This window comes from Chiloscyllium punctatum, chromosome 36 (assembly GCF_047496795.1).
Source record: "Chiloscyllium punctatum isolate Juve2018m chromosome 36, sChiPun1.3, whole genome shotgun sequence".
In the NCBI taxonomy this organism is placed as follows: Eukaryota; Metazoa; Chordata; class Chondrichthyes; order Orectolobiformes; family Hemiscylliidae; genus Chiloscyllium; species Chiloscyllium punctatum.
The window spans coordinates 14618621-14641254 of record NC_092774.1 but is presented as its reverse complement, the minus strand read 5'-3'; the positions used below and the strand labels follow the sequence as shown (position 1 = coordinate 14641254).

At 49.5% G+C, this 22634-nt stretch overlaps 1 protein-coding gene across 1 annotated transcript in view; it reads left to right on the top strand.

Annotated features, from left to right (window-relative positions):
- LOC140460748 (uncharacterized) overlaps positions 1–21942 on the top strand; it is a 78401-nt gene extending 56459 nt beyond the window's left edge. The window contains exon 3 of the mRNA XM_072555403.1: positions 16537–21942. Coding sequence (XP_072411504.1) covers positions 16537–17163 — 627 coding nt within the window. The 3' untranslated portion in view covers positions 17164–21942. The remainder of the gene's footprint in view (positions 1–16536) is intronic.
- Positions 21943–22634: the final 692 nt, after the last annotated feature.

Here is a 22634-nt window from a genome sequence, read left to right as displayed (position 1 = left end):
TGATGACAGATGTGCAGGTTAGGTGGGTTAGCCGTGGGAAATGCAGGGTTACAGTTACATTGTAATAGAAGCAGGAGAAGGCCATTTGGCCCATCCAACCTGCTCTGCCATTCATTAAGATCATGGCTGATCTATTCATCATCTGAGATCCTCCTACTTGCATTGTCCCAACTACCTTTAATTCCCCTACCATGCAATAACTCATCCAACTGTGTCTTGAATATACTTAATGAAGCTGCCTCCACTGCTTCCTGGGGCAGAGAATTCCATAGATTCACTAGACTCCAGGAAAAGCAGTTCCTCCTCAACTCTGTCCTGAATTTACTCCTCCTAATCTTCAGCCTGGTTTCATTCACCAGTAGAAATGACTCAATAGGTAGGGCTTCATCCTCACAGTGCAATGAATTCCCACTTTGCACCAAAACCTCAGATTTACTCACTCACTCAGTTGCTGTCTCACAAATGCAAGATTTCATTGTAACTTCTTCTGCTCCCATTAAGGGCAAACATCTTTGAAAGCTCCTCTTAAACTCCAACCTTCACAATCACCCTTCTGCTCTCCCCGAAGATGATTAGAGTCATACAGCACAGAATCAGACCCTTTGTCCATCCACACATCATTCCTGATGAAGTGCTCGGGACCGAAATGTCGACTCTCAAGGTCCTCAGATGTTGCCTGACCTACTGCCTTTTTCTGGGACCACACTTTGCCTCTGATCTCCAGCATCTGCAGTTCTCACTTTCTCCACATCCCAAAGTATCACCATTTAAATAATACACTGTCTTTCTGCTTTTTTTTCATAGCAAAGACTATAACTTCACATAGAGATACTGCATTTGCCACGTGTTTGGAAATTGTGGTCTTCTCTACTTCAGGGAGACTGAGCGTAAACTTGGGGAACGGATTGGTGAGGATCACAGCTGGGTCCGAGAGGCTGACTAGACCTCCCAGTCACCATTGATTTTAATTCCCCTTCCCACTACCTTTCTGACAAGAACATCTTAGCCTTCCTCTATTGCCACAACGAACCAAACCGCAAATTAGGGAACAAACCCCATCTTCCACCCGGGCAGCCTACAGCCTGCAGGACCCAACATCGACTTCTCCAATTTCAAATAACCTCCCTTTCCATCCCCCGACTCCCTTCTCAGCCCGTGCCTCTCAGTACCACTCCTTCCTGTCACCAACCTGATTTCTTCCACCCAATGATTAATCAGGCCGGACCCTCTCCCTATCTTCACCTATCCCCACTTTAGCCCCAGCCCCAGCCCTGAAGAAGGGTTACACCCGAAATATCGACTTCTACACCTCTTGATGCTGCCTGATTTGCTGTGTCCTTCCAGCCTCCTGCCTGTCTATTTTGCCAATTGAGACACAGACCTCGATCACTTTTCCATAGTCCGTCCCCTCCCTGGGTTCAATCCCTTTCCTTTCAGTTGGTGTAAGTCAACAATTGAACTCCGGAAAGAAACAGAAATGGCAAAGGGGGCGAGAAAAGAGAGTGCCGTACTCACAGATCTGAGACAGAGGAAGGAATTTGCGGTCTGAGTGAAGCTCAATGTTGATTCAGAAAGAGAGGAGCAGGAGGAGCAGCTTCAGAAACTCATGGTCCAACTTCCGCATTCAGACAATGGGGTGGCTCTGATTGGCAGGAGGACCAGTTTTGTTCTGGTCCTCCACGGTTTCCTATTGGGCCATCAAAGGAAGGTCGCGCGCCTTTTTTTTGCGGAAAGCAATGAGCATGCCCAGAGTTTTGCTGACACCGGTGGGCATGTGCACTGCGTTACTGACACCGGGAAACATGCGCAGTATGCTCACTGGGGGATGGTGGTGTTTCTTGGAGAAAGTGAGGACTGCAGATGCTGGAGACCAGAGTTGAAAAGTGTGGTGCTGGAAAAAGACAGCAGGCCAGGCAGCATCCGAGGAGCAGGAGAATCGACGTTTCGGGCATAAAATTCCTCAAGAAGGGCTTATGCCCGAAACGTCGATTCTCCTGCTCCTCGGATTTTGCCTGGCCTGCTGTGTTTTTCCAGCACCACACTTTTCAATGCTGGTGTTTCTGTCAAATGTTGAGTCCAAATGCCAACAGGAAAAAAAGCCACAATTTGTTTTTCCCTGTGATTCGACATTGTATTACTTTTGCATTCTGTCCGGCTGCTCAACTTTTGTATGTCTTTTCCCCAGCTTTTCCCCGAGTCCAAAACTGGAGGGCATGGGTTTAGGGTGAGAGGGGAAAGGTTTCTGAGGGGCAACCTTTTTGCACAGACGCTGATGCGTGTCAGCCAGAGGAAGTGGTGGAGGCTAGTACAATGATAATATTTAAAATGCATCTGGATGGGGATATAAATAGGACAGATTCAGATGGATAAGGAGCCAAATACTGGCAAATGGGTCACGAGATTAATTTAGGATATCTGGTCGGCATAGACCGAAGGGTATGTTTCTGTGCTCTGTGATGCTATTTCTAGGTAGTTGGAACCAACTTCACAAGACTAGGACTGGGCCATTCACCCCTTACATTCAAGATCAGAGTGGTGTTGGAAATGACAGCAGGTCAGGCAGCATCCAAGGAGCAGGAACATTGACGTTTCAGACAAAAGTCTCGAGTGCTGCCTGACCGGCTGTGCTTTTCCAGCACCACTCTAATCTTGACTCTAATCTCCTGCATCTGCAGTGCTCACTTTCGCCCATTCACCCCTTCCAGCCTGTCCTGAGCGGTGGCCTGACTGCGTTTATTTCAGTGAAAGAATCAGATAGATTTCAGCAGCTCTTTTAAAAAACTTGAACGCGCTTTCTGACTTTAAAGATGTTTCTGAAGATATTATTTTAGGTATTCTCAATTTTGAAGATCAGTCATTTCTCACCCCTCCCGACTCCCAGGTAGAGTCATCACCATCCATTATCTCCCTCTCTCTCTCTGTCCTTTGAAGGGTTTGATACAGCGGTCAAAGATGGTTCGAGGCTCGAGAAAGGACGGTGTGGTGGGGGCTGGGGAGAAAAGAGACAGAAAGGATGGGGGACAGAGAGAGAAAATGGACGGGGGGCAGGGGGTGGGGGTAGAGAGAGACTAGGGGGTACAGAGAGAGAGAGAGAGAATGAGTGGGGTTGATAGAGAAATTGGGCGGGGGAGAGAGAGTGGGCGTGAAATGGGAGATGGCACAGGGCAGGGTGATACTAGGCACACAGATACTCAAGAGGGTCACTGAGCCATCAGTTGGCCAACTTGACACACAAGATGGCCGCTGGATCACAATATGGAGAGAAGCAGCAGAGCAGATACAGACACTGCCTGGGGCCACCAGAATGTTAGCACAATGGACTCACAACCCAGGTGATTAGTTTAAGGCGGGTGGGGGAGAGAATATTCATGAGTAATGAACACTGCCCGCCGAAGTGTCTGGGTCCAGACAACACCTCTTATAGAAGTGCCAACAGCATGATACAGACTCAATACCAAATGCTAATAGCCAGGGCTGCAGGAATCCTCCTTCTCAGGGAGAGCAATTAGCGCCCATTACTACAACAATGGATTTCCATGCAGACATTGAAATGGACAATGTCTGCACTGAAACTGACAAGGACTGTGTGGAAATTAACAAAGGTTGTGTGGGAACTGACAATGATTGTATCAACTATCAACGATTCTGCAAGGATTACCATAAACAAATCATGTTACAAAGACAATAATCTCATCCCTGACCGATTGTATCATCAGATGTATAAAAGTTTCTTGACGTGTGCTTCGGGTCGAGAGAAGTCTCGCAGCTGACACTGTGCTGTTGGTGTCTTTCTCTCCCCGGAGCCCCGGTATTTCCTTGTGCAATAAACTCTGTCATTGAACCCCAATTCTGATTCCGAGCCTGGTGTATTTCAGGGGAGAGAGAATGGGGCGGGTGGCAGATGGTGGGGGGAGGGGAGAGAGACAGAGAATGGATGGTGGGGGCTGGAAGAATGGACATGGGACAGAGGGTGGGATGGGAGAGAATAGATGGGCGGAGAAGGTGGGGAGACGGACTGGACAGGGCCTGAGGAATGAAACGACAGGGGTACAGAGGGTGGCGTGAGAGAGAATGGACAGGGTGTTTGGAGTATAGAGGGAGAATGGGCAAGAACCTGGGGATGGAGAGAGAATGGACAAGGGGCGCTGTGGTTGGCGGTGGAATGGACAGTGGGAGCTGTGGGTGGTGGGAGGAAAGAACGGGGGTGCTGTGAGTGGTGAGGGAGAATGGATAGGGGGCGCTGGAGTGCCGGGGTAGAAATGGACAGGGAGCGCTGGAGTGGCGGGGGCTAATGGACAGGGGGCGCTGTGTGTGGCCAAGATCAAAAAGGTTGATGACAGTCAACACTTATCAGGTGGTTTCCCGAACAGAAAACCTTGCACTGGAGACTCCCAGAAGAGGGGTGTTTCATCTGTATTCCTTCAATTAGTTTTGAAATATTGTTGTGTATCTGAATTGTTCAGGGATACCTGGGACAGAGAGAGATGGCTTTGGTTGTTGGAGGTCAGTCATCTCAGTTCCAGGACGTCTCTGCAGGAATTCATAGGGTCGTGTCTTCTTAGGCTCAACCATCTTCATCAGTGACCTTCCTCCATCATAAGGTCAGAGGTGGTGATATTCACCAATAATTGCACAATGTTCGGCACGATTCACAACTCCTCACAAACTGAAGCAGTTCAGTTTGAAATGCAACAAGATCTTAACAATATCCAATGGGCTCAGGAGTGGCAAGTAACATATATGCCATGCCAATGACAAACAATGACTCATCCCCAAAAGAGATAATCTGACCACTGCCCCGTGATATTCAACAGTGTTACTGTCACTAAACACCCCACTATCAACATCCTTGGGGTTTACCATTGACTAGAAACTCAACTAGACTAATCACACACACAATGGCAACAAGAGCAGGCAACAGGTCAGGGATACTGTGACCCCCCAAACTCTGTCCATCTTCTACAGTGTAATGGAATACTCTCCCACCAGCTTGGATGGATGCAGCTTCAACAGCATCCAAAAAGCTTGATCCCATCCAGGACAAAGTCGCCTGCTTGATTGGCACCATCTCCACATACATCCACTCCCTCTGCCCCACTGTTCAGAAGCAGGAATGTGTACGATCTACAAGATGCAACACAGAATTTCACCAAAGATACTTAGAAAATACCTTCCAAACCAACAATTACTTCCTCTAGAACGACCAGGGCAACAGATACTTGGGAACACAACCTCTTGCAAGTACCCCTCCAATCCACTCACCATCTTGACTTGGAAACACATTGCTGTTCCTTCAATGTTGCTGGGTCTACATCCTGGAATTCTCTCCCTCAGGACATTGTGGGTCACCGTACAGCGTGTGGATTACAGCAGTTGAAGAAGGCGGGTCACCACCACCTTCTCAAGGGGAACTAAATGCTGACCAGCCAGCGATGCCCATGTAACACGAATAACTTTTAATAAATGATTGAAACGGAGGGTTGGAACCTGCAAACTAAACAAAAATCAACGTTCAGGTGGAACAGACGTCGGGCTTTGATTCGGTCCTGATTTGAGGGCAGATAAAGAGCGATATACTGACACTGAACAGGAAATAGAGAGTTAAACACCTGTAGTGTTTCACTCAGTCTATCAATTGAAAATCGATTAAAGATTAGCTCTTGACGTGTACGTCCCCAATACATGAAAAAGGACGGTTAAGAAGGCTTATGGGACTCTTCATTTCATCTCTTTAATGGCTGATGTAATACCCACAATCCTATGCGATCCAGACACCGCTCTATCGGTCGTGAGCAGTGTTCATGGTGCGCATGTGTGAGACCGACTTAGGGCCCCTCCCCTCGCCTTACTGTTGGATGGGGAAACCAATCTTTGGGAAACCCTCTCGGACCGGAAGGGGCCTGGTCCTCCTGCCAATCAGAACCTCCGCCACTGTCTGAATGCGGAAGGTCGACCATGAGCTTCTGAAGTTGCTGTTGCTCCTCTCTCTCTGAATGAAGATTGAGCTTCAGTCCAGACTGTAACTTCCTTCCTCTGTTTAACATCTGGGAGGACCGCACTCTCTTTTCTCGCCCTCTTTCCCATTTCTTTTCTCATCCTTGGGTTCAGCTGTTGGTTTGTAGGAGCTGAGGGGAAAAAGAAAGTCAATCGAGGTGAAGGGACAGACTCTGGAAAAGGTTGGTCTAGATCTGTGTCTATTAATGTTTGACAGGCTTTGTTTCCTGAGCTTGAGACATTTACTTGTCTGGCAAAAAGGGATGGCGTCTTGATCCATGTTGGGGATGGAAGTGGATTATGTTGTGGGTGACTTGCTCGTAGTAGTCCAATAAGTATTAGATAAGTAATCATGACACACAAACCTTGGGTTATTGACTGTTTATTCGGAGCTCACGGGGAGAGCCAAGTCGACCTTATGGTCACAAGTCACTCCGACGAGAAACAGAGAGTTGTATGATTATATAGGTTACAATCATTTAACAATTAGCAAACTGTTAATTGCAAGAATTTGAGCAAACTGAGGTACTTTACCCAGTCACGTAGTGTCTGGACAGTGTTGGTTAGTAGCTGATGTGTACAATAGGTCCTTGCAAAGAGAAAGATAATCCCATGCACGGAAAAAATTTGTTTATCAGGTAACAGTATAGCTGCAAGGCCGAGTGTCTCTGTTGAGTCTGGGAATTAAGGGTAGTTGGGACAATGCAGGGAAGAGGAGCTTAGACAATGGACACATCAGCCATGATCTTAATGTAGACTGGAAGGGCCAAATGGCCTACTCCTGCTTCTATTATTATGAAACTATAGCCCTGCATTTCCCATGGCTAACCCACCTAACCTGCACATCCCTTGGCACTGTGGGCAATTTAGCATGGCCAATCCAAATCAAGGCCAGTGAGCAGTGTAGTGATGTGGAAAATGAACATCAGAGAACAATAGAAAGGGACAAGGAGAGTAAATATACCAGCAATCAAAACTGGATTCTAAAGATCACAAAAATTGAAACGATACATGGTGAATCTGAATGTGTGCCACATTGTAACAAAAGTGAATGAATTAACTGCACTCATTGAAATGAATAATTATGGTCTGAGAGTCCTTACAGACACATGACTTCAGGATGGCAAGAATTGGATCCTGAATATTGAGGGGGGAGTCAGATAGGAAGCGAGGTAAAGGCAGAGAGGGTTGGCACTGCTAATCAAAGCACTGATCACAGGGTAGTCTGGTGTCAGCTTGGGTTTCAGGCCCTGATTTCTCTGTCCTCTGATCTCCCTGTTCCCACAGAGTAAGATGTTGGTCTATCCTCACCTTTGCTGGACTTCTGCTGAAGCTTTCACGCCTCTTTTACAGCTTCCAGAACAAGAAAACATTCAGTCAATTGAAAGCTAACCCACAATCTCAGCCTGTCACCATTCCAGAGACAGAGTGTAGTCACAGCAGGGAATCATACAAGAAGAATGAAACAAAATCAGAAATAAATAAATGCCTAATGTTTGTTCATTAGGAAGTAAACCAGAAATAGGGCTGTCCCAGGATTCTGATAGTGCCGTACTTGAGGAATTCTCTCTCCCTTCGATGTAACTATTAGTACTGTTGGAGCAAAGTAACTCGTGTGTCAAATCGTTTAAAGTAAAGTAGTCAGGAGAGGAGACCTTGAGCAATTAACTAGCTTTATTCGTTGCCATGGGGAATACGTTAGTTCAAAATAAAGTCTGACGTAATCCAATAAAATACAGAATGTTACATGTTTTATGTAAAACACAAGCCCCACTCTCCATTAATTATGCAACTGAGGGGCAGTCGTAAGGTTCACATACATTGTCCAGACCTACATTTCTTCATGTCTACAAAACTGAATGTTATCTTATACTGCAGGTTCAGCTCGGCTCTAATTACTGATAAGGGACAGAGAGAACAAATCTGTCATTCTATGAAGCAGCACAGTATGATGGCCTGAGGAGTAGAGACAGCCTGCAGCTGCAAGGTCAAGCTTTCAAAACAGAATTCCTTACTCTTTAATACTCTTTGCTACCTTCCCCACCCTCCTCCCTGACCTATCCCCACCCCCATTCACCTATTGTACTCTATGCTACTTTCTCCCCACCCCCACCCTCCTCTCATTTATCTCACCACCCTGCAGGCTCTATTCCTGATGAAGGGCTTTTGCCCGAAACGTCCATTTTCCTGATCCTCGGATGCTGCCTGAACTGCTGTGCTTTTCCAGCACCACTCTAATCAAAAGTGGAGTGGCCATGTTGAATTACCCATAGTGCCCAGGGATGTGCATGTTAGGGTGGATTGGCCATGCTAAATTACCCATAGTGCCCAGGGATGCGCAGGTTGTGGTGGATTGGCCATGCTAGATTACCCATAGTGCCCAGGGATGTGCATGTTAGGGTGGTTTGGCCATGCTAAATTACCCGTAGTGCCCAGGGATGTGCAGGTTGTGGTGGATTGGCCATGCTGGATTATCCATAGTGCACTGAGAAACGAACCCCACTTAATCAATAATTTTCAGTCTGAGTCAAAGAGTTCTGAAGCAGCACATTTATTCGAACATCTTGCAAGATGGGTGTCTGTATGAAGAGAAACATATCCGACAGTAAAATACAGAGCTTTTTATACTTTTCTGAGGGCTCTCTCGGCACCCCTACACTGAGCAATAAACCTATCATAAGTGTCTATTTCATTCTATCCCTTTATTTAGTTATTACTTGTGCCCGTTATTCCTTCATTTGGTAATTCCCTGCACCCAAGCCTAAGCCTATCATACTTATTAATGATCTGGCTTGTTTTTCTTTAAATCTGCCTTATTTGGCTGTCCTTGTTCGTTACAGCCTTCCTGTTATTTTATCCAGTTCCTCTTATCTTATCTAACCGTCTGACTTCTGAGATTATCCTTTACTATCTTGATAGTGGAAAAACCAGACCTACAAACTATGAGCTGGGTGGGTTACTCTTCAGAGGGTCAGTGTGGACTGGTTGGGCCGAAGGGCCTGTTTCAAACTGTAGGGAATCTAATCTAATCTAGCATAATCTCTTGTAAACAACCTGTTCTTGGGATCGTATTTGTCCTGTCTGGTGGTTAGGATTAAACGTTACTTGTGCGATTGATGGTTAGGTTCAGATTTGTTACTTCTGCATTTGCAATTTTTTTCACTAGACTTACATCTGTCTGAGGTTTCTTGTTTGTTCTGAGTCGTATCTGCCTGACTCAGTCCCACCGAGTTAGCCAAGCAGAAGCCATTTTGTCCTACCTCCCATGTTAAAGTGGAGATTTGAGGTGGCCCAGGGAATCCTTTGAGAACTCAGACCTGTAAAGCCTCACTCTTGGTTTGTCCTGGAAATCATACTCTTTGGAAGCGTGGAATAAAAATCTCTCATCATAAAGCCCCAAAATGCAATTCAATTCAATCCATAGCAGATCTCGATCTGTCTCTCTCTCTCTCTCTCTCTCTGTCTCTCTCTCTCTGTCTCTCTCTCTCTCTCTCTCTCTCTCTCTGTCTCTCTCTGTCTCTCTCTCTGTCTCTCTCTCTCTGTCTCTCTCTCTCTGTCTCTCTCTCTCTGTCTCTCTCTCTCTCTCTCTGTCTCTGTCTCTGTCTCTCTCTCTCTCTCTCTCTCTCTGTCTCTCTCTCTCTCGTCCTTTTGAATGCTGAAGACAGCAAAGATTTATTTTGTGAATGCCCCGCTTGCAAGGGGAAGTAAGAATCCATTATAATGGATAAGATCCAACCATTAATTACAAAGCTATGGATAGTACCGAGTCTTGTTTCAGGGTCAGATTCAAAGACTATCATTAATTTCACAAGGGAACGGCTGTGAATGTTATCACTTGGTGTCCTGTTCACACAGATTCACCGACGCTAAGGTTAACATTCTTAATTGCATTACAGCATTCTGTTATCACTGGGTGAGCCCACAACAACCCATGCCTCTGCAATGACTCCAACAGCCTCCATATAGAACCTTATCAAAGGCTTTACTGAGGTCCATGTACACCACGTCAACTGCCCTACCCTCATCTCCATGCTTGGTCACCTTCTCAATAAACCCAATGAGGTTTGTGAGACACGATCTGCCCTTGATGAAACCATGTTGACTATCTGAAATCAAATTGTTGCTTGCTAGATGATTATAAATCCTATCTCTAATATTCCTTTCCAAAAGCTTTCCGACAACAGAAGTAAGGCTCACTGGTCTATAATTACCTGGGTCATCTCTGCTGCCCTTCTTGAACAAGGGCACAACATTTGCAATCCTCCACTCTGGTACTAAACCTGTAGACAATGACAACTCAAATATCAAAGCCAAAGGCTCTTCTATCTCCTCACTCGCTTCCCAAAGAATCCTCTGATAAATCCCATCCGGCCCAGGGCATTTGTCTACTTTCACCTCTTCCAGAATTGATAACACCTGTGTGCAACTAACCTCGATCCTTTCGAGTCTAATATCTCGTACCTCATTCTTCTCCTCTACAATATTCTCTTTTTCCTGAGTGAAGACCGATGAGAGATATTCATTAACACCTCTCCAATCTCCACAGGGCCCACACTCAACTTCCCACTTCTGTCTTTGACTGGCCCTATTCCTACCCTAATCATCCTCTTATTCCTCACATACCTATAGAAAGCTTTAGGGTTCTCCTTTATGTGTTAAAGACTGCTCATGTCCTCTCTTTGCTCTTAACTCTCTCTTTAGATCCTTCCTCGCTGATCTATAATTCTCCATCGCCTCATCTGAACCATCTTGCCTCATCAACACATAAGCCGTCTCCTTCTTTGTAACAAGAGACGCAATTTCTATTGTAAACCACGCTTCCCTTACCCTATAACTTCCTCCCTGCCTGACAGGGACATACCTATCAAGGACACACAATATCTGTTCCTTAAACCAGCTCCACATTTCAATTGTCCCCATCCCCTGCATTTTGCTACCCTATTCTATGCATCCTAAGTCTTGCCTAATTGCATTATAATTGCCCTTGCCCCATCGATAACTCTTGACCTGTGGCATGTTCCTATCCCTTTACATCGCTAAATGAAACCTAATTGAATTATGGTCACTCTCTCCAAAGTGTTCACCTTCCACTAAATCAAACATCTGGCCTGGTTCATTACCAAGCACCAGATCCAGTGTGACCTCCCCTCTTGTTGGCCTTTCGACATACTGTGTCAGAAAACCCTCCTGCACACACTGGACAAAAACTGATCCATACGATGTACTAGAGTGAAAGCATTTCCTGTCAATGTTGGGGAAGGTAAAGTCCCCCCTAATGACCATCCTGTTCCTTTCACTCCTACCCAGAATAATTTTTGCTAATCCTCTCTTCCACCTCCCTGGAACTCTGCGGAGGCCTACACAAAAACTCCAAGCAGTGTAACGTCTCCTCTCCTGTTTCTAACCTCAGCCCACATTACCTCAGTAGACGAGTCCTCATCAAAAGTTCCGTCAGCCACCGTTATACTATCCTTGACTAACAAGGCCACACCTCTCCCTCTTTTACCGTCTTGGCTGTTCTCAATGAAAGATCAAAACCCTGGAACCTGCAACATCCATTCCTCACCCTGCTCTATCCATGTCTCCAAAATGGCCACAACATCCAAGTCCCAGGTACCTATCTGTGCTGCAAGCTCACCTACCTTATTGGGGATACTCTGGCATTGATGTAGACACACTTCAAACCACTTCGCTGTCTGCCAGCACATTCCTGTGACCCTGAAATCCTGTCCCTGTCCTTCCTGCTCTCATCCTCCTGTGCATTGCAGCTACACCCCTGGTTCCCATCCCCCTGCTGAGCTAGTTTAAACCCACCCGAATAGCACCAGCAAATTTCCCACCCTGGTTCAAGTGAAGACTGTCCTGTTTGTACAAGTCCCACTTTCCCCAATTATCCAAAAACCTGAAACCCTCCCTCCTGCACCATCCTTACAGCCACGTGTTCAGATAATATCTCTCCCTATTCCTTGCTTTGCTATCACGTGGCATGGGTAACAAACCAGAGATAACCACTCTGTTTGTTCTAGCCCTCAGCTTCCACCCTAGCTCCCTGAAATCCTGCCGTACATCCCTATCCCTCTTTCTACCTATGTCGTTGGTACCTACGTGGACCATGGTTTGGGGCAGGACACCCTCTCCCTTCAGGACCCCAAAGACAAGATCCAAGACATCACGCACCCTGGCACCTGAGAGGCAACACACCAACCGCGAGTCTTGTTCGTTCCCAACAAACCTTCTATCTGACCCTCTAAGTATCGACTCCCCAATGACTAATACTCTCCTGCTTTCCCTCCTTTCCTTCTGGTGCAAGAGACCTGGGCCCCAGTGCATACCCCTAGTAGGACGTTTTCCCCCCTCAACAGTACCCTCTGACTTATACAGCAGGAAGAAAATAAAAATAAGTCGTCCCTCCTCTCCCAGGAACCTCTGCTCTCCAACTTCAAATGTAAAACCTCAACTCAGTGACTCCCCACTCCTGGGTTGCTGCTGCCGCTGAAAAATAGAAAATGTCACCTGTTTTTTTTTGTGGTTAGCACTGCTGCCTCACAGCACCAGAGCCCCGGGTTCAATTCCCCTCCCACGTCTGCGCGGATATCCTCCCACAGTCCCAAGATGTGTGGGTTAGGGTGAATTGGCCACGCTAAATTGCACCATTGTATTAGGTGACGGGGAATGGGACTGGGTGTTTTGCTCTTCGACGGGTCGGTGTGGACTTGTTGGGCCGAAGGGCCTGTTTCCACACTGTAGGGAATCTGATCTAAAGTTCTGGAATTTATATATTGATGAACTGAAACCTGCAACCCCTTCTAAAAGATGAAGGATTCAGCAGCGGTCCAGGTTTGTGCCAAACATTGCATCGGTTGCAAGACACTGTGATGTTTTGCTATTAATTCTGTGTCTTATGATCCTGCAGCACAGCCACCCGCAGAAGGAGCAGCGCTGCAGAAGCTAGTGCTTCCAAATACACCTGGGTGGGCGGGGTTTACCAGGAGGGGCGGGGTTTAGCCTGGGGGACGGGTTTTAGCGGAAGGGCGGTGCTCATGGGCGGGGCGTGTCTCGTGAGGTTCGCGCGCTGGTAGGCGGGGCGAGGCTCAGCGGACGATGCGGCGCGTCCAGCCTGGACGCACGCGGCTTTGTGGGCGGTTGCGCGTGAGGGAGGGGGGCGTGGTTTTGACTCGCGCGGGGATCGCGGCGAAGGGGTGGGGTTTAGAGCAGGAGGGGGAAAGAGGTTTGGTTCCCAGAGGCGGGGCTTTGTCCCGAAGCGGCGGGGCTTATGACCTGCTTCAGGAAGGGGCGGGGTCTACGAGCTGCGTTCGGAAGGGGCGGGATTGACGTGTGACGTTGGCGGAGGAGGGGGCGGGACCAGGACCTGGACCAGTGGGCGTGGCCATCCCGAAGCCGGAAGTGTGCCCGCGGTCTGTTTCCTCCGCTGGAGCCTCGCCTGCAGCAAGTAAGGTAAAGCTTTATCAATATTTCCTTTTACAGAGTTTGTATTTAATAACCAGTAATGGATACTCAATATCATCATAAAGTCCCAAAATGCAATTCATTTCAATCCATTGCAGATAAGCACTAAGAGTTAATTTTCTACAGGATTCAACAGTCTCAGCACTAAAATGGTCTCACAAGGGAACGGCTGTGAATGTTATCACTTGGTGTCCTGTTCACACAGATTCACTGATGCTGAGGCAAACGTTCTTCATTGCCTTACAGCATCCTGTTATCACTTGGTGAGCCCAGGTGTCCCTATCTTTAAGTTCTCTCCTCATTCTGAGCCTTCCTGCCTGTTTATTTTCTAGTGCAGTAAATGTATTCAATAATTCAGCATTACATTTTAGTCTGAATGTTTAAAGACAAGTTTTAAGGCTTAAGACTTTATCACCCAGATGCCCACACTCTCATTCCTCCCTTTGATTGCACTGCGATCACTGAAAGAGAAGGCTAGTCCAAACGAATGCCCTTCAAGGTGGTCCAGCCATCAACATTCTGTAGAGCAGCACCACCATCTTCACAGCTCATCTGGTCATATTTATCATCACCATCGACACGTGTGGGTGAGCCATCAGATCGCGAAAGGAACATCTTCTGGGGCAAATCTATATCGCTAAGGGACCTCATAAGCCTAGCAATTAAATAGCTAACAATACCAATACCGACAAACAGACATAGCTAAACCGATAAGCCAATTGTACCATCGGCCCAATCTGCAGTTTCCCCAACTGGTCCCTTCAGTCATTCTGTCACGGAATACCTGGATCACTTCTTGTATCTTAGTAATATTGCCAGTGAGATTGTGAATGCCCACAGTGCGTTTATCTTGGACAATGGTGCTGACCTCACCCTCCCAGGCGAGTATATAGTCTAAGGCACACCGATTCTGCATAGAGTAAAGACACAGGTCTGATAATCCCAGTCTACTCTGATTCAGAGCCTCTTTACTCTTATTTCCTCAAATGGTCAGGCCACAAAAGAGGGAATTGAGGTTCTGTTGACTTGTCACCCCTGCCGATCCTTCCAACCTCAGGTACTCTGGATTCCCCAGCCTATCGGGTGTCTTGTATTGTCACCCAGTCCCTTGGGATCTTTTCAGTTGGAGCAAGGTTGGCTGAGGTTCCATCGACTTGTCCACTGGCCTGGACAAGGTACTGTTGTGGGAACAAGGGCTCCGATAGTGACCTTATGAGGGACATCTTTGCCATCCAGGACAAGGAAATTGGTAGCTTTACCTTAGCTGAAGAAATAATAGTCTGGTTTGGTGTACATTAGGGAGAGTTTGTCAAAATAGGTTACTGAAATGTTACAGCAGGGGGTCTGGTCAGGTCTACAGGAGTATAGGGTCAACGTTTTGCAAGAGGAGTCGCTTTAGCACTGTACAAAATGGGCCAAGTGACTCGAGCACTCGCACTGTATGGGAGACAATGGTCCTCAGAATGCTGTTCCCGTTGGGCTCTCCCTTAGCTCTATTGTACATGGTCTTGGTGACAGTATCAGGTTCTGAAAAGAGAAAAGGCCTATAAATGCACAAGGGAAGGGTTCCGTTCCAGGTCCATGTGCCACATAAAGCCTGCTGTACCCCAGGCAGTGTTACACCAGCTGTTTGTATACACAGACCGGAGGTATTGGAAAGTGATATTTCTCTACACAGGATCGGCAGTAGGAAGTCTGACAAATAGAATGGAATCGGGGACTGATTGGTGCGGCCATTCAATTGACAACGGTGCAGTTGGATGCAAGCTGAGCGCCCAGCGACTGTGACCGTCGTAGGGGTGGGAAGTAAAACCTGGAAGGTTTCTCCGTTCTCCGTTAATATTACATGCAAAGTGTGGTCCATTGTCTGAGCGAATGCATGCAGGTATACTGAAGCGGGGAATTATTTCCTTAAACAAAATCTTCATCACAGTCTCAGCAGTAGTGTTAGGAGGAGGGTAGGCTTCAATCCACTTCAAAAAGACATCAACAATAAGCAATACATATTTATAGCAACTCAACTCAACTCATTTCTCCAACTCAATGAAGTCCAGTTGAAGTGTCTCCAAGTGACCCTCCAGCAAGGGAGTTCTCGTAGAGAGCATGTTCTGCCCTGACTGGGAGCAGAAGAGTTTGACTGAAGTGTGTCGGTGTTAATGCCTTGATGTCTCATTTTGCTCTCACCTTCCCGGGGTCATTAACCATTTTGTGTCTGGTCCTTCCTCAAGAAGCTGCATTGTAGCTGAATTGACACTTTTTTATTGCTTCCCAAAATCAGACCTGCTCACTCTCAGCAGGATCCCAGTGTTGTGAAAGATATTAACTTTCAGGTGGAGGTATCCAAAATTCAGAGAGATGTCAGTCTTGATGTTTTTGCTTTTTCTGCCCCTGTAAGATCCTGAATCAGCACCTTCAGGGGAATTAGTTAGAGCAGAGTGAGAACAGAGGGGAAGGGAGAGTGGGATGGTGCTTTCAGGTTTGTGGAACAACAAAAGATTATTCCACAGAAAGTAGAATTGCTTGTTCTGAATTTCTACCCTGCACTGATAGTGATGACTTTTGTAATCTCTTTTTGCAGAGTATATGAAAATCTGAAGACTGAAGTTTCAAAATCAACGGATGAAGGGCTTATTCCCGAAACATTGACTCTCCTGTTCCTCGGATGCTGCCTGACCTGCTGTGCTTTTCCAGCGCCACATTTTTTGACTGACTCTCTAGTGTCTGCAGTCCTCACTTTGACGTCAATGTCTGACAGTCTCTGAATCCATCGGGACCACAACGATTTTTGACTGTGATTTCTGTGAGAGGGATCTACACTTTTTGGTTCCCGTTTGAGGACGTTTTCAGCATCAGTGGGACTGGACGAGAGATCCCACAGTTGCAGCGCACTGTGTGTGGAGCCTGAAACAGTTATACGGCCTGGGAAGGGGACTTCACGGCAGGGAGGGGCTCTACACGTGTTTGTGTGCAGCTGAAGCTGTGGCCATGGAGAAACCTGAGGAATCCCGCCCTGTGGAGAAACCGTGGAAGTGTGGTGACTGTGGGAAAGGCTTCCGTTTCCCGTCTGCCCTGGAGACTCATCGGCGCAGTCACACCGGGGAGAGGCCATTCCCCTGCACCGACTGCGGGAAGGCCTTCAGACATTCCTCTAACCTGTTGGCCCACCAGCAGGACCACATAGGGGAGAGGCCCTTCAGCTGCCCCGAGTGCGGGAAGGGCTTCAACGATTCCTCCAACCTGTTGAGGCACCAGCGTGTCCACACGGGGGAGAGACCCTTCAGCTGCCCCAAGTGCGGGAAGGCCTTCAGCGATTCCTCCTCCCTGCTGACCCACCAGCGGGTCCACACGGGGGAGAGGCCATTCACCTGCTCTCAGTGCGGAAAGGGCTTCACCTGCTCCTCCAACCTGCTGAGACACCAGCGTGTCCACACGGGGGAGAGGCCCTTCACCTGCTCTCAGTGCAGAAAGGGCTTCACCTGCTCCTCCACCCTACGGAACCACCGACGCGTCCACACGGGGGAGAGACCCTTCAGCTGCCCCGAGTGTGGGAAGGCCTTCAGCACATCCTCCTCCCTGCTGAGACACCAGCGGATCCACACCGGGGAGAGGCCATTCACCTGCTCTCAGTGTGGGAAGGGCTTCACCCGCTCCTCCCACCTGCGGAAGCACCAGCGAGTTCACGTGCCATCGCAGGGGGATTGAAGGAGTGACGGCCGAGTGCCAATATCAGTTGGACTGTCGACCTGTTTCGGGGGACTCCCGGGTTTGAATCCCGCCACGACAGATGTCAGAATTGGTATTCGGTCAGAAATGTGGAGTTCGGAATCTAACGGTGAGACCGTTTCAGGGAGGGGGAGGTCGGGGGTGGGGGGGGAGAAAGCCCCCATCTGATTTCCCCCTCTCCCTTGTTAGGGAAGGGAACCGCCACTGTGGGAAAGGATTCACTCAGTCGTTCCAGCTGCATCCTTTACCCGGTCTGGCCTACACCTGACTCCAGACCCACAGCAGTCTGGTTGACTCTACATTGCCCCTTCCTGGCAAATGAGCAGGGAGACACTTACTTGGAGTCGGGGTACGGGTTAAAATTGCTGAGTGAGGCAATACTTCCTCCGGGTTACGGATGTACCAAGGATCCAATTACAAAGGGACAACTTGGTGCTGGCTAATAGTGAAGACAGTGAGGGGGGGGCGGTGGGACAGGGGAGGTGTGGTGTGTGCAGGCAGTCAATACATGTAATAGCTTGTAACTTTGACTTTGGAAACAGAACCAGTCTGACTCAAGATTGGGATACAGGCCGACTCTGACCTCACACCTTTAATGCATTGTCTGAGCTGAGATGTGAGCTTTTGCTATCAAACCTTGTTATCTCGAGAAGGTGACAACAAGAAGTTCTGGGATTCACATTGTAATGAGACCTGCAACCTATTTGAAAAGGTGGAAGACTTAACAATCCAGGTTTGTTGAATATACCATTTCAGTGGCAGGACGCTGGAATGTTTTGCTCTAAATTGTGTCTCAGGATCTTATCCCCCACAACCACCTGACGATGAGGCAGCACTCCAAAAGTTACTGCTTCCAAAGAAGCCTGTTGGACTCCAACCTGGAGTTGTGTGATTCTAGAATCTGGTCTCCAGCATCTGCAGTCCTTGTTTTTACCTCGTTGATTTTAACCCTACTGTGAATCCTCTTGCAAGGATGCCTGCCTTGAAGAAGTTTTCCTCCTCTGTCTACAAGAATCTCAGGGAGTCCATCTCCCACTGCAACTCCCAGGTTTTTTAGATTACTTTACAGTGTGGAAACAGGCCCTTCGGCCCAACAAGTCCACACCGCCCCGCCGAAGCGTAACCCACCCATACCCCTACATTTACCCCTTACCTAACACTACAGGCAATTTAGCATGGCCAATTCACCTCACCTGCACATCTTTTGGACTGTGGGAGGAAACCGGAGCACCCGGAGGAAACCCACGCAGACACTGGGAGAACGTGCAAACTCCACACAGTCAGTCGCCTGAGGCGGGAATTGAACCCGGGTCTCTGGCGCTGTGAGGCAGCAGTGCTAACCACTGTGCCACCGTGCCGCCCACTGCCACCGTGCCACCCAGGTCATTTCCTCTGCCCTGATGCTCTTCAACCATGTCCTGAAACAGACTCGCCACCACAGCCCCATTCGCTTCCTCAGTGCCTGCCTCCGTAACCAACTCATCCCACACGGACTCCAGACCACCTTTAAACCAGCACAGTTCGGATCCGAACAGGACAAACAGTACAGACTACAGATTCAAAAAACATCAGGAACGGTTCTCCTTCAAGATCCTCTGCTCCACGCTTGCAGCAATGCGCCGTCACCTAACCTCTCTCCAGTCAGCCCTGCCTCAGCTGAGGCCCACACTCTCTCAGAATTACAAAGGACCCCCTCTGTACTACATCCTCAGGAGAATTCATACTCTCAACAAACAGTATTTCAACTCCATCTTAAACATCAAAAACTGTAAGTACAACAAACTTTTATCCACCCAACTCCATAACCAGCGCTCCTCAAACATTCCAGAAGATTCCCCCGGCCTCGGAAATTGCTCGGACGCCATTAGCCATGCGGCTGGTGCAGCTGCCGCCCCCACGCTGATTGATGTTACTTCCGCCCCCATCATGGCTACTCCCACAGCCACTTCTGCCCCTCACAATTCCTCATGCATCACATGTGACATCATTTCTGCCCCTCACATCATCGCTGATGTCACACGCTCAGTGACTTCCGCCACCCCTACTGCTGTGGTCACCCCCACTTCCGCCCCCACCAACGCCACTCACCTGCATTCTGCTGACATGCCCCCCACAGATCCCACTGTCGCCATTCCTGGCCTACAGAACCCTGAGGGGAACACCACCCCTGCTCATGACTCCACCCCCCATTCCCCCCCACCATCACACCCACTCCAGTTACCGGCTCCGCCCCCACTCCCAGCTCCACACCCACACCAGATCCCAGCTCCCAGCCCTGCCGCGTTTTCACCATCCCCCCAGACCTCCCCCTCACTGAGGACGAACGATTAGTCCTCAGCAAAGGACTCATCTTCATCCCCCTCCGTCCACGCATCAATGAATTTAATACACGCTGTGATGTCGAACACTTCCTCCGCCTCCGAGCTTACTTTCACAATCTGGACTCCCGCCCACCTTCCGAGGACCCCTTCGCCCACCTCCAACACACTGCATCCACCTGGACACCCTGCGCTGGCCTATTACCTGCCCTCGACCTCTTCATTTCCAACTGCCGCCGGGACATTAACCGCCTCAACCAGTCTACCCCCCTCCCCCACTCCAACCTCTCACCCTCACAACGCGCAGCCCTCCAATCCCTCTTCTCCAATCCCAACCTCACCATCAAGCCAGCGGATAAAGGGGGCGCAGTGGTAGTCTGGCGCACTGACCTCTACGCCGCTGAAGCCAAACGCCAACTCGAAGACACCTTTTCCTTCTGCCCCCTCGACCATGACCCAACCCCCATCACCAAACCATCATCTCCCAGACCATACAGAACCTCATCACCTCAGGAGATCTCCCAGCCACCGCTTCCAACCTCATAGTCCGGGAACCCCGCACTGTCTGGTTCAACCTCCTTCCCAAGATCCACAAGCCTGGCCACCCTGGACGACCCATTGTCTCAGCATGCTCCTGCCCCACTGAACTCATCTCTACCTACCTATACACTGTCCTATCCCCCGAGTCCAGGAACTCCCCACATCTGTTTGAGACACCACCCACGCCCTCCACCTCCTCCAAGACTTCCGTTTCCCCGGCCCCCAACGCCTTATCTTCACCATGGATATCCAATCCCTCTACACCTCCATCCGCAATGTCCAGGGCCTCCAAGCCCTCCGTTTTTTCCTCTCCAGACGTCCCCAACAGTACCCTTCCACTGACACTCTCATTCGTTTGGCTGAACTGATCCTAACCCTTAACAATTTCTCCTTCGAATCCTCCCACTTCCTCCAGACCAAAGGGGTAGCCCATGGGCACACGTATGGGCCCCAGCTATGCCAGTCTCTTTGTTAGCTATGTAGAACAGTTGATCTTCTGTAATTACACCGGCACCACTCCGCACCTCTTCTTCCGCTACATTGATGACTGCATTGGCACCACCTCGTGCTCCCGCGAGGAGGTTGAGCAATTCATCAACTTCACCAACACATTCCACCATGACCTTAAAGTTAACTGGACCATCTCTGACACCTCCCTCCCCTTCCTCGACCTCTCCATTTCCATTAATGACGACCGACTTGACACCGACATTTTCTACAAACCCACCGACTCCCACAGCTACCTGGATTACACCTCTTCCCACACTACCTCTTGCAAAAATGCCATCCCGTATTCCCAATTCCTCCGCCTCCGCTGGATCTGCTCCCAGGACGACCAGTTCCACCAGAGAACACACCAGATGCCCCCCTTCTTTAGAGACCGCAATTTCCCTTCCCACGTGGTTAAAGGTGCCCTCCAACGCATCTCGTCCACATCCTGCACTCCTGCCCTCAGACCCCACCCCTCCAACCGTAACAAGGACAGAACGCCCCTGGTGCTCACCTTCCACCCTACCAACCTTTGCATAAACCAAATCGTCTGCCGACATTTCCACCACCTCCAAAAAGACCCCACCACCAGGGATATATTTCCCTCCCTACCCCTTTTCCGCCTTCCGTATCTACTTGGTTAGGTCCACGCCCCCCCACAACTCACCCTCCCATCCTGGCACCTTCCCCTGCCACCGCAGGAATTGCAAAACCTGCGCCCACACCTCTTCCCTCACCTCCATCCAAGGCCCCAAAGGAGCCTTCCACATCCATCAAAGTTTTACCTGCACATCCACCAATATCATTTTATTGTATCCGTTGCTCCCGATGCGGTCTCCTCTACATTGGGGAGACTGGAGGCATCCAACCAGAGCACTTGAGGGAACATCTCCGGGACACCCGCACCAATCAACCACACCGTCCTATGGCCCAACATTTCAACCGCTGCTCCCTCACCACCAGACGCCTGGAGGAAGAACGCCTCATCTTCTGCCTCGGAACACTTCAACCCCAAGGCATCAATGTGGACTTCAACAGTTTCCTCATTTCCTCTTCCCCCACCTCACCCTAGTTCCAAACTTCCAGCTCAGCACTGTCCCCCTGACTTGTCCTAACTTTCTATTTTCTTTTCCACCTCTCCACTCTACCCTCCGCCTTGACCTATTACCTTCATCCCCTCCCCCACTCGCCTATTGTACTCTATGCTACTTTCTCCACTCCCCCACCCTCCTCTCACTCGTCTCTCCACGCTTCAGGCTCTCTGCCTTTATTCCTGATGAAGGGCTTTTGCCCGAAACGTCGATTTTACTGCTCCTCTGCTGCTGCCTGAACCGCTGTGCTCTTCCAGCACCACTAATCCAGAATCTGGTTTCCAGCATCTGCAGTCATTGTTTTTACCCAATAGTAAAGACGGCGGGGAGGGGTGAGGGGTGAGGAGGAGGGGAGGAGATGTGGTGTGTGGGGGAGGGGGTGAGGAGGAGGGGAGGTGTGGTGTGGGGGGGGGTGAGGAGGGGAGGTGTGGTGTGTGTGCGGGGGGGGTGAGGAGGAGGGGAGGTGTGGTGTGTGCGGGGGGGGTGAGGAGGAGGGGAGGTGTGGTGTGTGGGGGGGGTGAGGAGGAGGGGAGGTGTGGTGTGTGCGGGGGGGGGTGAGGAGGAGGGGAGGTGTGGTGTGTGGGGGAGGGAGGGTGAGGAGGAGGGGAGGTGTGGTGTGTGGGGGGGGTGAGGAGGAGGGGAGGTGTGGTGTGGGGGGGGTGAGGAGGAGGGGAGGTGTGGTGTGGGGGGGGTGAGGAGGAGGGGAGGTGTGGTGTGTGTGCGGGGGGGGTGAGGAGGAGGGGAGGTGTGTGTGGGGGGGGTGAGGAGGAGGGGAGGTGTGGTGTGTGGGGGGGGTGAGGAGGAGGGGAGGTGTGGTGTGTGTGCGGGGGGGGTGAGGAGGAGGGGAGGTGTGGTGTTTGTGGGGGGGGGGTGAGGAGGAGGGGTGGTGTGGTGTGTGCACTTTGACCTTGAGCTGTTCAAAAAGCAACTGCTTTTTCTCTGCCTTTTTGCTGGGGGGATCTGAAGCTGTAACAAAGTTGGTTTGCAATAAAAGGTTACCTGAACTTACCGC